General features: G+C 41.6%; 1 protein-coding gene across 9 annotated transcripts in view; it reads right to left on the bottom strand.

Annotated features, from left to right (window-relative positions):
- arvcfb (ARVCF delta catenin family member b) overlaps window positions 1-16,519 on the bottom strand; it is a 225,300-nt gene that overhangs the window by 40,063 nt on the left and 168,718 nt on the right. For all 9 annotated transcript variants that reach the window (XM_053869585.1, XM_053869579.1, XM_053869581.1 and 6 more), the window contains 2 exons: window positions 12,994-13,499; window positions 5,093-5,276 (listed from right to left, as the gene is read on the bottom strand). In XM_053869585.1, coding sequence (XP_053725560.1) covers window positions 5,093-5,276; window positions 12,994-13,499 — 690 coding nt within the window. The remainder of the gene's footprint in view (window positions 1-5,092; window positions 5,277-12,993; window positions 13,500-16,519) is intronic.

The raw sequence follows: 16,519 nt of genomic DNA, 5'->3' as shown, positions 1-16,519 counted from the left end.
CACTGGCCCGTGTGTGCAGTCTGGTGGTGAACATGCTTCAGTAATTATTGAAGACAGACTCAGATGTGGTTAGCATTCAGAGGTAGAACGCGCTAGCGCCACTTGTTTTATCTTCGTCTGCACCATATTTGGATGGGATCATTGAGGGATCCCATCCAAATATGGTGCAATGTGTTCATCCATTACGTCTCCATATGAGCTCTTCATGTCAGTAAATATAATCTAAACAGTAGGTGATCATCAATATTCAATTACATTGATTTCATTAACAAAATTGAGGCTTCATACATTTATACATTCAACTTGAAACTTGACTGAAAAATAAAACCTGACACACTCAATGTCATGCAAGAGACATCACCTTATGTGAGGAGAGCACATTTAAAAGGAGACATTTGTGAGAGGAAACTCACTGGGAAAATCACTTTTTCTAGATTTCGGTTTGCAGTCGGAACATTAACGGATTTTTCTGGCTAAACAGCGTCATGCTGCCAAAATATCAAACCGATGAAATCACAACTAGTTTAGAAGAGATCCTCATGCATTTTTAAGATGGGAGCACCACTGACCTTTCTACGGCGCAGACAGCACCACTGCACCCGCGGCTTATAGACAGCTGCATGTACGAGCAAGAATCTATTTTCCTTCTTAAATCTAGTGGATGCGGCTTACACTCCACACTACAGTGTGGAAATTACAAGGAATAGACACATCAGATTAATAATTGTACTGAACAGCTTCAACATCTGTTTCTGAGAACAATCAAACAGGACTTTACTTTAACAAATTACTTGACTAATTTTCTCTAAATAATGTCGGCTGTATGTAGACACGGCTCTAGAGAGGAAGAAAAATGTGCTATAGGAGCATGCAACAACCAAACCAGCAGGGTTTAATGCAGAGTAATCATCATCTTCTCCCGGTCGAGTTAACAGTTTCTCCACAGAATCAGCATTTCTCTCCACCCGGCCAGGCAACAGAGCAGTGGTTACAGTTGCCATGGAGGCACATCATCTCTAGCAACGCTTGTATCCAAGGACGAGCAGCAGAAAGTGACATAGAGAAATATAAGGATGTTCAAAGCAAAGAAGACACAAAGAGGCGTCAGGGAAGTCTAAGACACACATCCAAAGAACTGGAATCGGTAAAGAAAAACATGGCGAGCAGGAAGAGGGAGGTGGCAATTCAGGCTGTGGAGGATTGCTCACAGTGTAACTAGAATTATTTTCCCACTAATGTGAAGGCTGCACATTGGTCAGAGCAAACAGCTTGGAGACGTTTTGATTTGAACATGCAGGTAATGTTTCCTCGAGTGAGAGGTGGAGCACCTGGGCACTTCTCTGTGAGCATCTCCTGGACCTCACTGTCTCCTGCCGTAAACTCTTATCCCCAGAGCTTAAATCACGGGTGACGTAGATTAAGAAAAAAATATTTTGCTGCAAATCAAAAGTCCAGAACTGAACACACACCTCACTGCAATCACTGCTACTAGGGGTGAAAAATACCACAGGAGAGTGAGAAAGGCAGGGAGCCATTCAAGCTCTGCGGGGGGAGCAGAGGGCTCCCCCTGGTGAATGGACAATAGAAGCTGCAAACTTCCTGCGTCTCATGTCTACAACACTGCAGGGTTCTCACCAGCGAATTAGGGTCCCCCAAAAATTGCCAGTGTATGGGGCCCCTGTGCTGCTAAGGTGCTCGGCGTAGGAGTTTTCTGCTGGTTTTGTCAGTGACATCGCTGGAGGACTTACAATAAACAGTAGCTTTTGTGCACATAACAATATCAGTTTTCTGGATTAAGGGACTTTTATTTGAATGGCTTTTGTGAATAAATATTGTAATACATTGCGTTACAACTTCAGTATAGTATTACCAGGTTTTCGACAATAGACGGCTCTAGTACCTTTTCAATCGCATACCCTGAAATGAACTTGTGATTCAAGAAGCCAATACAACACTCTTCACATGCGTGATGTCACATATCAATCGGACAATTGATGATATTGATATCATAAACCCTTCAAAGTCTTTCGAGATAATTTCCGAACAATTTCTACTAATTGTAGCGATGCTGGAATGGTAGCTAATATGCAGCTGGTGGAAGACAGGAAGAGATTTCCGCGAGTCACAAAGGTCCGCCAGCATCTGCCTGAAGTTTCAACATTAGAGATGAAATATAACTCCGCTGGCTCTTCTAATAAATTTTACACAGATGTTCCTTTGTTGTTTGGAGGCTAACCAGTCATCCCACTCAACACAATCACTACCAGACCTGCAAATCTACAAATATTTGCCAAAAATCTGAAGACACGCTGCAATAATGAGCAAAACACATGACGGGGGGATTCGATCTGGACTGATCATGATGTTTTGGAGTGTGATGTTGTAGCAGTGAATGTTGGGAGGAGGTGCAGAGTCTGGACAGAACTGGACGCCCAGCTTGGACACACATTTCACTAGCGTGTCATCCAGAGATGAAGCCAGAGTGACAGATTCAACATCGAAGGTCGAAAAGATATTTCAGGGAAACTCGGGCGGTAATGAGATCATTCGAGATGGTTCCACTCCAGTTAATCGAAGCAATGAAGAACTACAGCCAAAGAATAAAATGGGTGCATTGTGTCAACCTATTCTCTTCGATGCTCTTGAAGAGTGATCTTTCTTCAGAGTTGAATGAATGCTCAAAGAAACAAAGGCATAACTAAACATTCATTGAATTAACTGCCTATTATTCTGAATATACAGTATTTTCTTCCAAATAAACAATTATTGGAATAACAATATGAACAGCTATTTATTTAAATTCTCAAGTTTGAACTAGTTTGAAGAGTTTGGATGTGACATTAAAGGTGTCTGTGTACAAAGCCATTGCAGACTGATTGAAGTACATTGACAAAACAGAAATTCAATACGAATACATTTCATTCCAATAGTTATATAAAGGGAGCACTATTTTAACATGTCATTTATAATCTTATTATGCTCTTTTTAAGATCTTCAATCCAACTTGTTTCTGGTACCCACAGCAAGCTAGCAAGCTCCACTCTGACCCATTGTGGTTCTTATTCCTAGTTCTCATCATGAATTGACCTGATCTGTTCATCTCCTGTTGTTTGATGCAAGTTCCAGAGCATCAATATGCAACATGTATCCACAAAATGATTTCAGGAATGCTTGAAGACGTCATTCCAATGACAGCTTTCTAACTAAGCAACCAATGTATAGTGCAATCTATACATGGCACTGTGTCCTTACTACAGGAGATCAAAGTATAAACGGAGCAACAAAGACCGCTCTGATGGTGTCACAAGGCCGGGATTTCCACCAAGTGTTCAATTAAGCTTCATTCAGCTTTAACAAGCTCGGGACTAACTTCATTTGAGCGATTAGCTAATCAGAACTTGTTTGGATTTCAGCTAATTCTACTCATTACTTTCAAAATAGAGCCTAAGCGAGGTCATGGGAGGCCGGTTACAGCCAAACAGGTTTCCACAGAAACGTAAATAACATGAACTCGGTATTGACACAGTAACCTTTTTGTTGTCCAGTCTGGAAGACAAGTTTTTTTGGCTAGGGGAGAAGAATCGACTACAGAGACATCTGCCAATAAAACAGATGTCTGCACTATTTCATCAATATTGGCTGCAACCAACTCCTACAGCCGTGTACTGTTGGCCTAGGAACCTGCTGTGTGGGTCGTGTCAAGTAGTTATTCACTGCATGAGACTGAAGGGATGATTTGGTATTATACAAATCAAAGAAAGTTTCCTCATATGAAAGGCTTAACGCTGCTATTTTACTAAAAAAAAAACTCACTTTACTTATTTTTAAATTTTACTTTTTACACTAGGTCACCTTAAGTATGGAAATAGTTTTGTTCTAAATGTTTGAGGTCAATATTTAAATGTCTTTTTTTTAAACAGCACTTCAGAACCACAGCTGCCAATGATGACAGAGCACATGAAGACCTACCTGAATATGGCTAAAAACTGTAAATGGTGGAAAACACATATACTAGTATGAAAATAATGAATGAGCTTTGGATATTGATAAAGTTGTTTTCTTTTCACATTTGACGTGATTATTCAGCATTTTAAAATAATGTGGAATTTAAGAAATTTAACTTTGGGACGAGTGAAAAGCTGTCGCCTTGTCGCACACTCATTCATGTTTTTTTTTACAATATATAGGGTCAAAAGCCTCAACAAAAAATATAGAGATACTAGTCTCGTTCATTTTTTAAAATTCATTACAAAAAATATTCAAAAAACAATGGCAATTCTTCTCTTGTTTTTTTTTTTAAATGAGAGGTTTGCTGAGAAATACAGTATTCATTTTAATAACGACAGAAAAACCAAAATGAACTTGAATAAACTCCTGGTTAAATAGACTTTCTCACGTGCAAATAAGTTTTCACCAAATGACCTTGATTGTTTCAGAGGGCGAAACATGTGAGGACAGTTTATTTTCGGGGGACTTATTTTCAAGTAGCATACTTGGTTTTATGGAGAGGACAGCTGTGGTGACCCGGCTGACACCAGGGGAAGAGGACAAGTGTGACATTCATGGAGCAACTCTGATTTTAGGCTCAGTGTGAAATTTATGGACCCACAAAGAATGTGTTCTTTCTACTTGAACTCGTGTGAGTGTGTGTGTAAAATAAAGCCAGAGGCTGCCCTGTCAAATGTGGTCACAGCCTCCAGACATCAGTGAGCTTCCTTTGTTTTGACAAGGGAACTAGATGGAACGTCTAGTTGGCGTCAATTGTTTCATAAATATTAATACACTTGATTGCTGCATGTTGGGTGAATATTCAAATCCAGGAATAATGAGCTCAAATATATTTAGTGGCTCAAATGATCTGCCTTTCGATCTTTTCTGCTGACTCAGGAGTTCCTTGCGATGTACAGAAAGCAGAGCGCAAGATATCGACCCAAGACTGAGGATGCAGCCAAATGATCTTTTCATTACTCATTAAAGCCGCTCCTCTCTCCAGTATAATAGGAAACATCATGTCCACCAACAAGATCATATACTGTGGATGAATACATTTGTGATTCCCAGCAGACAGGGCACTGAGCCGGAGGATTTGTACCTGAGGCAGCCGGACGTGTTCTTGAAGACGGTGGTCCACTCAGCATCCCGAGGCTTGGAGTCCTCGTTGGGCTCGTGCTCCCAGCCAGAGTGCGGGATGATGACCTCGTTGGTCATGGTCTGCAGGCCGTGATTGATGATGACCATCTTCAAGGGTTCATAGGACGACAGATTCCAGAGAGTTCCTGCAGGAGAGAAGAGGGAGGATACATCAGAATGACTCACAGTTTGGGAGTAAATGTGAGTTAACAAGAATGTCAAGGTAATATTTAACTTTGCAGAGTTAAGCTCATTCATTTTATACTATTCATTTTTTTGGTTTCATTGCTTTTAGAGAATCGAACATGGAATTTATTACGCACACAATGAGATGACAGACCTTGAACTTAAATTATCATCACTTTGAAGCAAGCCTAAAATGATAGAAGCTGATTCACATTCCTTACAGAGTGAAGAGAAGCAGCAACAAAAGACAGTTTTTTTGCCATGACGATAAGACGGTCAGTAAACAGCTTTGAACGCTAATGTAGCTAAGATGCTTAATAGCGTTTCACTGCTGCCAAAGTTCACAACTAAAAAGCAAAAATCAAAATAAACTCCAAAACAGCAACAAAATGGATTTAAATGTCATGTTTGGAAAACTGCTTCATAACAACAACAAAGCCTAAATGCATGTGATCTTAAAGAGCACTCAGCTTTTTACCACTATGTTCCAGAAGGAGAAAAACATTTAAGCTTATGTACTTATGTACCCACCCAATTATTAAGTTAAACCACAACAAAGATTAACTAAGCTCAGATGTTTACATTGAATATGTGGCGACACAGCTAGAATGCTAAAACATTGTCCTAGACAAAAGTTAACAGGTAAACTTGGTTAATCATTTAGGCGGCAGAGTTTATCACATCATTTGCTCTTATATGTATCACATCTCTTCAAAATAAAAGAATGCTGACTGAGATATACAGGAAGAGATACCCGAGCACCAGCCCCCAAAAAGTCTGTGCACAGGCCGGGAAGCAGGCGAAAGACCCATCCAGCTGGAGTTGGCAAAGTTTCACCCTGTTTCCATTTAGGCAACATGTAAAGCAACCCACTTCTAGAGACATGCCTCCTCAGGAACAACAGCTGGAGGCGACAGTGTTTAAACTGCACTCAGCTTGTTGGCCATGAATACGTAAACTGCTCCACTGCACTCAGGTGAACACACACACACACACACACACCGGGCCAGTGCGGCTGAGGTCCTGTAACAGACCATTAGCTCTGCAGAGGAACGGCTCCGAAAAACGGATTCTGTACATTTTCCAGACGGTCAACATTTCCTCTGTTAAATCAAGCTCGCACACACAGCAGAGGGACGTCTCGCCGGAGCGAGCCCAGCTAACGTTAACTCCAGCCCTTCTGTCGTGGTCGTGTCTGGAGAGAGGCACTTTCCTCTGCCATGAAATTAAAAACAGAGAAATCTCATTAGGCTAATTTGCATACTTTGTTATGTGAGTGCTTCCCTGAGTTCAATCCGTCTCTGTCACATTATGACTCCAGACAGCTCAGCTCGCCCTGCGGTTACAGCTGGTGACGAGACCGACTTCCTGTGCGTCACCGAAGATGTGAGTGGAATACGCTGAGGTAAGGTCTGCCCTGCGGTCAGACTACTACGGTTATGTGAGTCTGACACGCTGTGAGGAAAAACGCTTTCAATTATGATCTCATTAGTATGAATTAGGGACCTGCCTCCAAAGGTCTCCAAAACAGTTTTTAAAATGTGAGAATATTGAAACATTATATCTTGCTTTTTGTGCCTACTTTATTTACTGGTAATAATGAGTATGGGGTTGTTTTGAGTGAACTTTCTGTAACCATTAAGACGCTAATCAGTATTCTTTAACAAATAATTACTGACTAATATGCTGATAATACATGTACAAATAAGGAATTTATTTATGGTAATATATGCTCCCTCATCTAAAGAGTAACATTCTTCAAATTCCTCAATACGTTTGCCAAAAAAATGTTCAGGTCACACAAAAAAACGGTGAATGAATATTTCAATATTTATATTGGAACATGTTTTCATCATTTGTGTTAAGAATATTCATTATATTGTAAGAACAATTCTCAAATAAAGCTTTAAATGTCTATACTGAAGTTAAACAGTGCATTCAGCATCGCATTTATTTCATTTCTCTTTTTTCAGCTTCTCTTCAAAGGCTCTTTCACTTATGACCGTGGAGCTCAAATTGACAGTTATGGAGTCAATAAAAACAAACAGTCTCGACAGTTTTGATATAATAACAACTAGCAAACACTCACCACCTGGCAGGTTGACATCATGATGACTACAGCGAGTCATCAGTGTCAGTTTACGTAGTGACAAGAAAAGCTTTGGTCAACAAACAGCCGGCAGCCGGGCAGAAGTGGAGGATGACAAAGAGTAAATCACGACTGGAGCAAAAATAAACTGTTGACTGGCGTGTTAGCATTCAGGCTATTAGCAACAACAATGCCCTCTCGAATTTATAAATCATCGTAGGCAACAGAAACACACACCTCTAGAAGCTTGGATGATGAGTAATGCATGACACACGTTCATCACATGACGGTTGCCGTAGTGGTTGAGCCACTAAGGTGGTTTCACAGTGCTTATATTCATGCTTTTTTCATCATCAGTAGAACACAACTTAAAAAGCTGAACATCTTCTTAACTGTTCACACATGATGCGAGTGACAATGTCAAAAGCCTTTACATTTTTTTCTTCTCTCTTTTCATGACTCAACTTAAGACAAGGACGGATTGAAATGTGTTTTTTGTGTCTGTTTAATGTGTCACACTGAAAACAAGATCTTGTTTTTCGCAAATGAAGAAGAACTTCAAATGTAAGTCAGGGACAGAACAAAAGCAAATACAATGTGTTATTGTCGAGCTGTGGCTTCTAGTCGAAACCCAGGACGGTGAAACATGTCTGACACTAACACGACAGCACAGTAAAATCCAGCCAGCCTTGTCCTGGTTTCCCCCTTGGGCGTCTCACCCTAAATCACCTGCAGGATTCCTGCCACTGCGACCGGTGCCATCACACCGCTCTACCTCCACACATGCCAGAGGCGACTGCGAATGCATGCCTATTGTCACGACTGAGATCCATCAAATCGACAGCAGCATGGACTGGGCTTAATCTACGATGACACAGTGTCGTGTAAATGGCCGTCTTCATCCTGTTTCTTGCCAGTTTCAGAGCGCAGCCGTCCGGTCCGGTCGGGCACATACGCTGTCCCTGAGCATGTCAGAGTGGGTCTCAGGAGGGAGAGTGAGGTGGGGAGGGGGGATCTTCATGTAAACCAGAACACCCAGCGATGGTTAAACCTCACTCGGTCCCGGTCCTTTGATGTTTCTTCGCTCACTTTTCAGGATGTCAATCACTTTTTGAGTTTTGCTTGTTCAATGTCAATTTTTAAACCAAACAATTATAATAATAATTTGCTCATTCACAACACATTTGAACTTCTTTTTATCAAAACAGTGATCCACCTAGGGTAATGTTTCATTTCTTGTATGCAGACATCGAGTTGTTTATAGCTGGTGTGTATTATCTTATTTTGCTGCAGGGAAAACTGTGAACATTTGTGATCTTCCTTTTATTTAGATTGGATTTGTCATCTTCCGGTGACAATCCAACAACACCGAAATCAAAACACTGTCTCCTTATTTTTCACAAAGACAGCAGTGACGAGCCCGGAGTCACATCTTTCGTCTGATGTTTAACACAGTCAGCCATCTCCCATGACACCTGCAGGGACTAGGACGAGTCCCAAGAACTCGCTGGTGCTGAGGTTGAGCCTAATTGAATTATCATAGCAGCACTGGCGGGCATGTAGCTCTTCAAGGAGGGCTATTAACTTAGTTCTGCCTATTACTGATCCACCCCTCTCCTCCTTCCTGCCATCCCCGGGTCATCCTGTACACACCCGTCATGCACTTAGTGGTAAATGAAGAAACAGTGTCGAAGGATGGAGACACAAACAACAACACACAAGCTAACACCATGTGCCCAAGATAATACTGAATGTGCGCCCTACTTATTTGCTTCTGACGGACAGCAACTGCTGCAAGTGCTCCGGGTTTGGACCGAAGCCTTTTCAGTCCCGACAGGTTGCACAATGGCGGCGTCAGGGATTCAACACATCATATGCTGCCCTTTTGGTGATCAATTTGACATGATCAATTTTGCCCGAAAAGACCAGAGGTTCCAGCAACCTAATATAGTACAGTAATAGCTCAGAGATTTTACACCATGTAAGTACAGACTCTGCAGGGGATACGGCTGTCAACATTCTGAAACCAGGTGTTGTCAAGAAATATGGTCGGACTTGGTATTTTGCTCAAAAGGATCGAACCATTCTTTGTGTCTTGTTTGTGTGTATTGTGGCACTGCCATCACTGCTTCATTCATCATTTGATTTCAATTGTTATCTACAGCAAAACTCATTCCAACCCTTCAAGTCCAGTCACGTCACAAGCGCAGATGCATAATACAAAGCACCACATCACTTCTATCGCTCTGGCTGCGGACTGAATTGCAACAGATTCTAAAAGCTGAGAGTCAGAGCTTTCCTGTTATACGCAATAAATTGCCAGAGCGAGGATCATGAAAGTGAGCAGAGTAGAAAAAAAAGGTTGGAAAACAGCCGTGGAAATTAAACCTTGCTGTGCATTTTATCGTTCTCTAACTTGTGTTTTAGGTAACGCACATTGTTGACTGTATGACAATCACTATTGTCTCCAGTTCTGGGGTGACTTTTTGGGGTGAGCATGTTTTTTAAGCATTTCTACCTAAGTTAGGTTGCTCAGGAAGACAATTGTGTGAGCGTTACCTTCATGCCATTTTTACACTCGTATCAAGATCACATTTGAGTCATTCAAGCCCTAGAATCACGGATTTTTCAAATCACATCTACAGTTAGATCCACCACAACAGTGGTGGATGATAACACTTTTCAGAATAATGTCTGAGGACAGCAAACCGCCTAAGAGAATCTTGTATCTGTGATGTTGTTTTTATCAAGACAAGCAGGAGTTCAGGGAAAGGTAGGTCTGATAATTAAGTTTTTCATTTTTGCCCTTTCTGAGGCAGCCCCATAACTTACTCCTAGACTGTGTAACAAGACGACTCCAGTGCTGCGCGAGAGGCTCTGCCTTCGGCCAGGTGCTTGTACCGAATACACATTAAAAGGATATTGTATTCATGATGCAGCAGTGGAGGCGTGGGGGGTGCGTTGCCCCTGTGGTCGGCGCACACCACCTGCCTCATTAGTCCTCCTAATAAGACTGGAGCGGGAGCACTCCAGAATCAACATTTCCAGTGGAACTGGAGGGAACACCAAGACAAATGGGAGGGAAAATAAGCTAAACTCTAAAAATATGACTGTCCATTTGTGTCGGAAAACGAACGCACTTCCACGTCACTCACTCGCAGTTTCAGAAAACAGAGCTCTTTGTGGTTTTTGCAAGGACAGCCAACCCTCAAACGGCAAACTCTTAAAACACATGGACCAAGAAACGGGCCCTATATTTAAACCCCCAATTATATTTAATTGTAGAAAAACAGGGCCAGTACCCGCCGCACGGGCAGAGGCCGTGATCTGGGGACCAGAGCACAACGTTCAGCAGACAGGGAGAATAGAGGGCAGCTAAAAGCAAATGTAAGACAGTTTATTTTTGGGTTGGGTGAGGTGCAGCACATGCGTTTGTGAGGGGCAAAGTAAAGTATCTCTCGTCGTTCTGAGCTACTTGTGGTGCAGGGTTATTTTTAGCTACAACAGAGCAACACTGTGCTGTTAAGGCAATCGGTCCAGCTGCACCACAGTCATCACTCACCGCTACATCTCTGTTGTAGCACACACACACACACACAAACACACTCAAGACCCAACGTGCATCAGTTTTCAATAACCCTGCCAATACATTTAAACGGACGTGACTGAATTACTAGGTATCAACATGGAAGGCACAGAAGTGCATAATAGAAACATCCTTCCTTCCAATCAGCAGCAACATGATGAGTTCTGAAAAGTTGGTACAGATAAATATGACTAACTCTAATTGTCTGAGTCATTCTCACATCTGACACCATCACCTCCTCCGTCATTTCTGGGCACAGCTTTCAACCCCGAAAATTGCCGGTCAACACGCCCATCCTGACAAAACAGACGCACTCCAATTGAAACCTTCCTTTGCGGTCGATCCGAGGAGGCATCTATTTGGACGATTCCAATGTGGTCCCTGTCGAAATATTGGAAAGAAAAACCCTCTTTAAAGTTCCTCTAAAACTTCTCATCTCCCAATATCCTCCTGGACTTCACAATTAACCACAACATCCATCCTGGATTTGTTCCTCAGCATCTCTGGTTTCACCCTGTCCTGGTTTTAAGATTGCACTTTGAGTCACATCCCATTGGGTTCACATATTGTTACGCTCTTTTCATATAGTCAAAATAATACCTCTCTAGTGTTATTTTGACAACACAATCTCATTCCTGGCCTTTGAAAATTAGGACTGTTTCATCAACCCTGCAACACTGTTTCATGATTCCTAATCTACCCATCACTAGTATTATCATTTGTAAACTCCAAGAATGTTTTTTAAATATTTCAGTTGAATTCCATTCCTTCATTCATTACTTCATTTACAAACTTAATAAGTTGAAAATCTTGACCCCAAAAATCATCTTGTAAGTGCTAGTGTTAAATATGATCTTTAACTCAAACATTTTAACTGAAGCAGTGATGCGAAAATCAAAGGGAATCCAACTGTGTACAAATCTAACCGTATTGTAGCTACTGTATGTTGGCGGCTGCTTGGTCTGATATGTATCTACCCATGTAAAATACTGTACATGTAATCCAACACAATAAGCTGACAATAATGGCACTTGTTTCAATTTCTAATTCCATCCCCACCTGCATATGCATTTTCTTCAGTGGGGAAAATTGAGCATTTCTGTTTGTGTTTTATAATAAACAAGGGCTACAGGGAGCAATGTTTTGAGTCATTCTAGGTCAAAACCCCATTGTTAAACTGCACAGTATGTCTCCCTATATATGCTCTATTTAGTGCTTCAAGAGTGGGATACATTTCTACACAGCTCTCTACGATGTGAACAAACGCTGACTAAGGTGTGTCAGGTCAGAGCCTTTGTAGAAGAGAAAAACAGCCAGGAACATGAGGAGGGCTATTCCCCAGGTGACAGTTAGCAGGTCAGGCAGAAGAAGCAGAAACATGACACCGAATCAATCGTTGCCACTGTTGGTGAACAATGGATTCTTAAAAATCTATATCAACCTGTCATGTCAGCTCTGTTCTCAGTGTTTGGGTCGGGCCCGGCTCATTCGAGAGTGAGGAAACACACCCTCCATTCTATAAAGCGTTGCTGTTATTCAGCAAAAGGATTCAATTACTGAATAAAACAATGTTGCTTCAGCACAAACTAAACATAGAGTCTGCTTTTGATTGGAGTTCCAGACACGACCGCAATTAACTGTTGCCAGTAAAACAAGGACCAAAAAATAGTCTCAGCAGGTGAACTACCAAATCAGCCACTGGAGAAACAAAAAAAAGCCCTCCACACTAATTTCACTTCAATTGAATAACTTAATCTGCACCGTGATTGCAAAAACAGATTTCTTTTCCACTCAGCAATGAGGGAAATGAAGCAGCATTTACATTTGAATTGTTGACTGTCAGCACAACTCCAGGCCAGACTTCAGAGAGAGGAAGTTCAAGTGACCATTTTTATTTTCATTTCAGAACCAGCAAATAAGGAAACTTCACTTCACAACTGTATCCATTTTTAATAGACGTAGATTTGGCAACACACAAAGACGAGGCCAGAATTGTTCTTACCTGTGATGAGCTCTCGGACTTCCATGTCATTGGTCTTCCTCAGGAGGCGGATGAGCGCTGGGATGCCGTCGCAGTTTTTAATGGCCACCTTGTTATCGTTGTCTTTGCCGTAAGAGATGTTCCGCAGGGCGCCGCAAGCTTTGCGGTGGACTTCAGACTTGGGGTGGTCCAGGAGCCCCACCAGCACTGGTATCCCCTTTAGCTGACGCACATCCTTCTTTATTTTGTCATTTTCGTAGCAAAGGTGTTGCAGATACGCCGCAGCGTTGGACTTGACCGGATCAATGGGGTGGCCCAGCATGGCGATGACCTCTGGGAGGTCAGGGTCACGCCAGCGTGGGTCTTTTCGGATACTGTCAATGGAGGGTGAGCGACGACCAGCCATGCGGTCCAGACTAGCCATGCTGCCTCTCTCTGGCTGGGCCAAGGGTGCCGAGTACATGCCGTGAATATAATGGTGGCGCTCATCGATCATCTCTGCCTCGATGGGGTCATCTGGGTACCCTCTGGAAGACATGTAGCAGAGAGAGGACAGTGAGGAGGAGGGATGTGTACAAGGTAAATGGAGGGTGACCAAGAGGGATTTGTCTGGGAGAAAAATTAGACAGTCAGGGAAGCAGAGAAAAAGGTGGGAGCCGCTGACTAATGAGGGGACGAAGAACAGCAAGCGTGAGGGGACCTGGATGATGGAGCACAGTGAAAGACAGAACGACCAGGGGACACCTGATGGTGTACAGTTTCAATCTATCAGTCATCTATCAGTCGTTTAATTTATTATTAAAAGAGATACAGAGGATCTGTCTATCTCTGGAATTGAAATGATTGACTTTGTATGCCGACAATACTGGGCCACATTCATTTACGCTGGCATTTACAGATGTTTCTCCAGGGACGACCCTGGCACCACATCACAACTGCTCCTCCTGCTGAACAAAACCAGTGTAATCTTCCTAAACCCCTTGAAGAGGAACCTTTCCTTGGACTAAAAGAATGAACATGATGGCTGCCACCTGATGCTGCATTAGTGAATAAAGTCAAGAACAGACTCCTTGGAATAATATGTGCATTAGATGTTTTTATAATGTAATGTTCCCTCAGTTATTGATGTCTAAAATAACATGATCTACTGCAAGATCATTCTCATTTGGAGGTTCTGGTAGAATTAACCGTTTGAACATGCTATTGAGATATGTAGCCCCTAATGTCTTAATGAGAGCTTTGCAGCACAACAGTATTTATCTATAACAGTTCAAGACTCTTTTAAAAAGTGCGTCACAGTGCTTCAGTCGAGAACAGCTAACCCAAGACTGAGACTGGAGCATAGATAACAAGTCCAAGACAAAAGCTTTGAGTAAATGAGAGCGAGTCAAGACCAAGACCAATGAGAAGGGTGAGACGGAGACCAAAGCTGTGTCCAAACTGAATACAGAGCCAACTAATAGTCTGTTCCAATGAGAGCGTTTAGTTCTTGATTTATTTGGAAAAGATTGACTACTGTATCTTTAGCAGTCAGAAATAAATGTGCATGACTAATAATGCTTCTGTAATCTGCATTCATTCATTCTTGGTCTCAACACTGTCATTGGTTTTGGTCTTGGACTTGGTCTTGGTTTTGTGATCCGTTCACGTCAGTTTATGAGGGTTATAGAACATTTCACAATGCAAATTAAACACAAATTAGCCCAGACATCTGACTCAGTAGGATATAAATCCTAATCAACTTGAATGCAATAACACAAAATGACAGCGCTCACTAATCACAGGAAGAACAGGAGGGTTTCATTTCCTGGCACTGGTGTTTAATCAGCTGAAAGCAATATGTTGGTTCGATTTCAAAAATGTACATGCTTATTTGAAGTGGCTCCTTGGTTACTGTTTAGCACCTTCACAAAACAACTCAGCTAATCTACAGTTCAAGTGTGAGTTTCAGAATCGTGAAGTCAAATACGTTGAGCACAAGGGAGTGAAATTTGAAAGTGGAACTTCAACAAGCTGAAACATCTCTGATCACAGATTTTTTATGTCGTAGTGTGTTTATCTCCGAATAAAACATCAAACATTGGCTGCATTGGATGCATGAAGAGTGCATGTTAAACATTAAGTGTCCAAAAAGTGTTAGAAAGTCTCCTCCTCTATGATCAAATCAGCACCATCACCGGAGGAAAACTGTCACATTTCTAGATGTTTTCTCCTCAAGGGCACAGAAGTAAAGTTCTGCTGTCGCTTCAGGGAGGATCAGGAGTTCCACCGAGCCCAAAGGCAGAGAAGTTGCTAATATTGTGCTCAGTTATTCTCCAAAATTACCAGTCACCAAAAATAGTGGCTTAAGTTTAACTGTACACTCCTCTTCCTTAACGTACAATATATTCCAAATCTGTCATTTAAAAGAGTCATAAATACTAATGTCAGAAATGTAAAAAAAATAACTGAATGACTTAAATCCAGTAAGTGAACTACAGAAGGAGTATCTGCATTATCATTATAATCATTTAAGTTGTGGTTGGCTTTTGTTAGTTATCCAAGAAAAGGGAAAATAAACGGTGAAAACAAATTATATTAAGATGTCAGTACATTGATTATTTCACTAGACATAAAGTCTATTCAATGTTCTTTTATTTAATAATTTCTAAATGCATAGAAAGTAAAACGGACACCATAACTTTGCAAACATGCTTTATAAATCTTGTCCAAACTGGCCTCCCAAACTATGTCACTGTCCGAGCTCATTTCTAATGCATCTGATCTTTCCAGAGTGTCTTCTTAGCCATTCATCGTACCTGGTCTGACTGCCATCCCATAATGTTTCCCCTTTCCACAATTTAGTTTATCATTTTTGCAGGTATCTTTGTCATACGGAATCTGTTTCCAGAAGAGCAAACAGCTTTCCAAAAGCAATGAGGATGCTTCAAATCCAGGATATAGAAAACCATTCACTCCGCCACCCAGACCCCAAAAATCTCCAACTGCGTTTATAATGAGAATAATGTTTGGTGGGAAAAGTTATGACATGAGGAGGCGAATTTAATTGGATTTGTATAATTACATGGTCTTTATATTCCCCCCACCCAGCCCACAGTGTGAGACTTGTTTACCCATGTTACATCATCCTTCTGTTCCTTCTCACCGACTTTGATCTACTGTGTTTGGTGGTGCAACAAAATGGTGGCCGGTACCCGTGGTTGGCAACGAATTCCAGCAGAAAGCTCAAATTTTAATGAGTTTTATGTTAATTACGTGTTTTACTGAACTTCCCAAGCATGCCAGCGAAGGGTTGGAAATCTCGGCATGCCATCAACACTTCTTCTGTTGAGCTTGCTTTTATGGAAGCCTCACAGTCACATTCTGGGTTTAATAGCGTAGCGTTTGAGTATTTCACAGCAGTTGGAATTCAATTCAAATCAAGTGGAAGAAAGGTCTGGGCAATGTATGAATCCAAGCTACAAAATATCTTCTGACAAGAGCTAGAGAGTGGGAAAACAAGGGCACACATGGTTCGGTGGAACTTAGCAACATCGTATTTCTAGTC

Source organism: Synchiropus splendidus, chromosome 7 (genome assembly GCF_027744825.2).
Source record: "Synchiropus splendidus isolate RoL2022-P1 chromosome 7, RoL_Sspl_1.0, whole genome shotgun sequence".
NCBI lineage: Eukaryota > Metazoa > Chordata > Actinopteri > Syngnathiformes > Callionymidae > Synchiropus > Synchiropus splendidus.
This window is presented reverse-complemented; position numbering and strand designations above follow the sequence as displayed.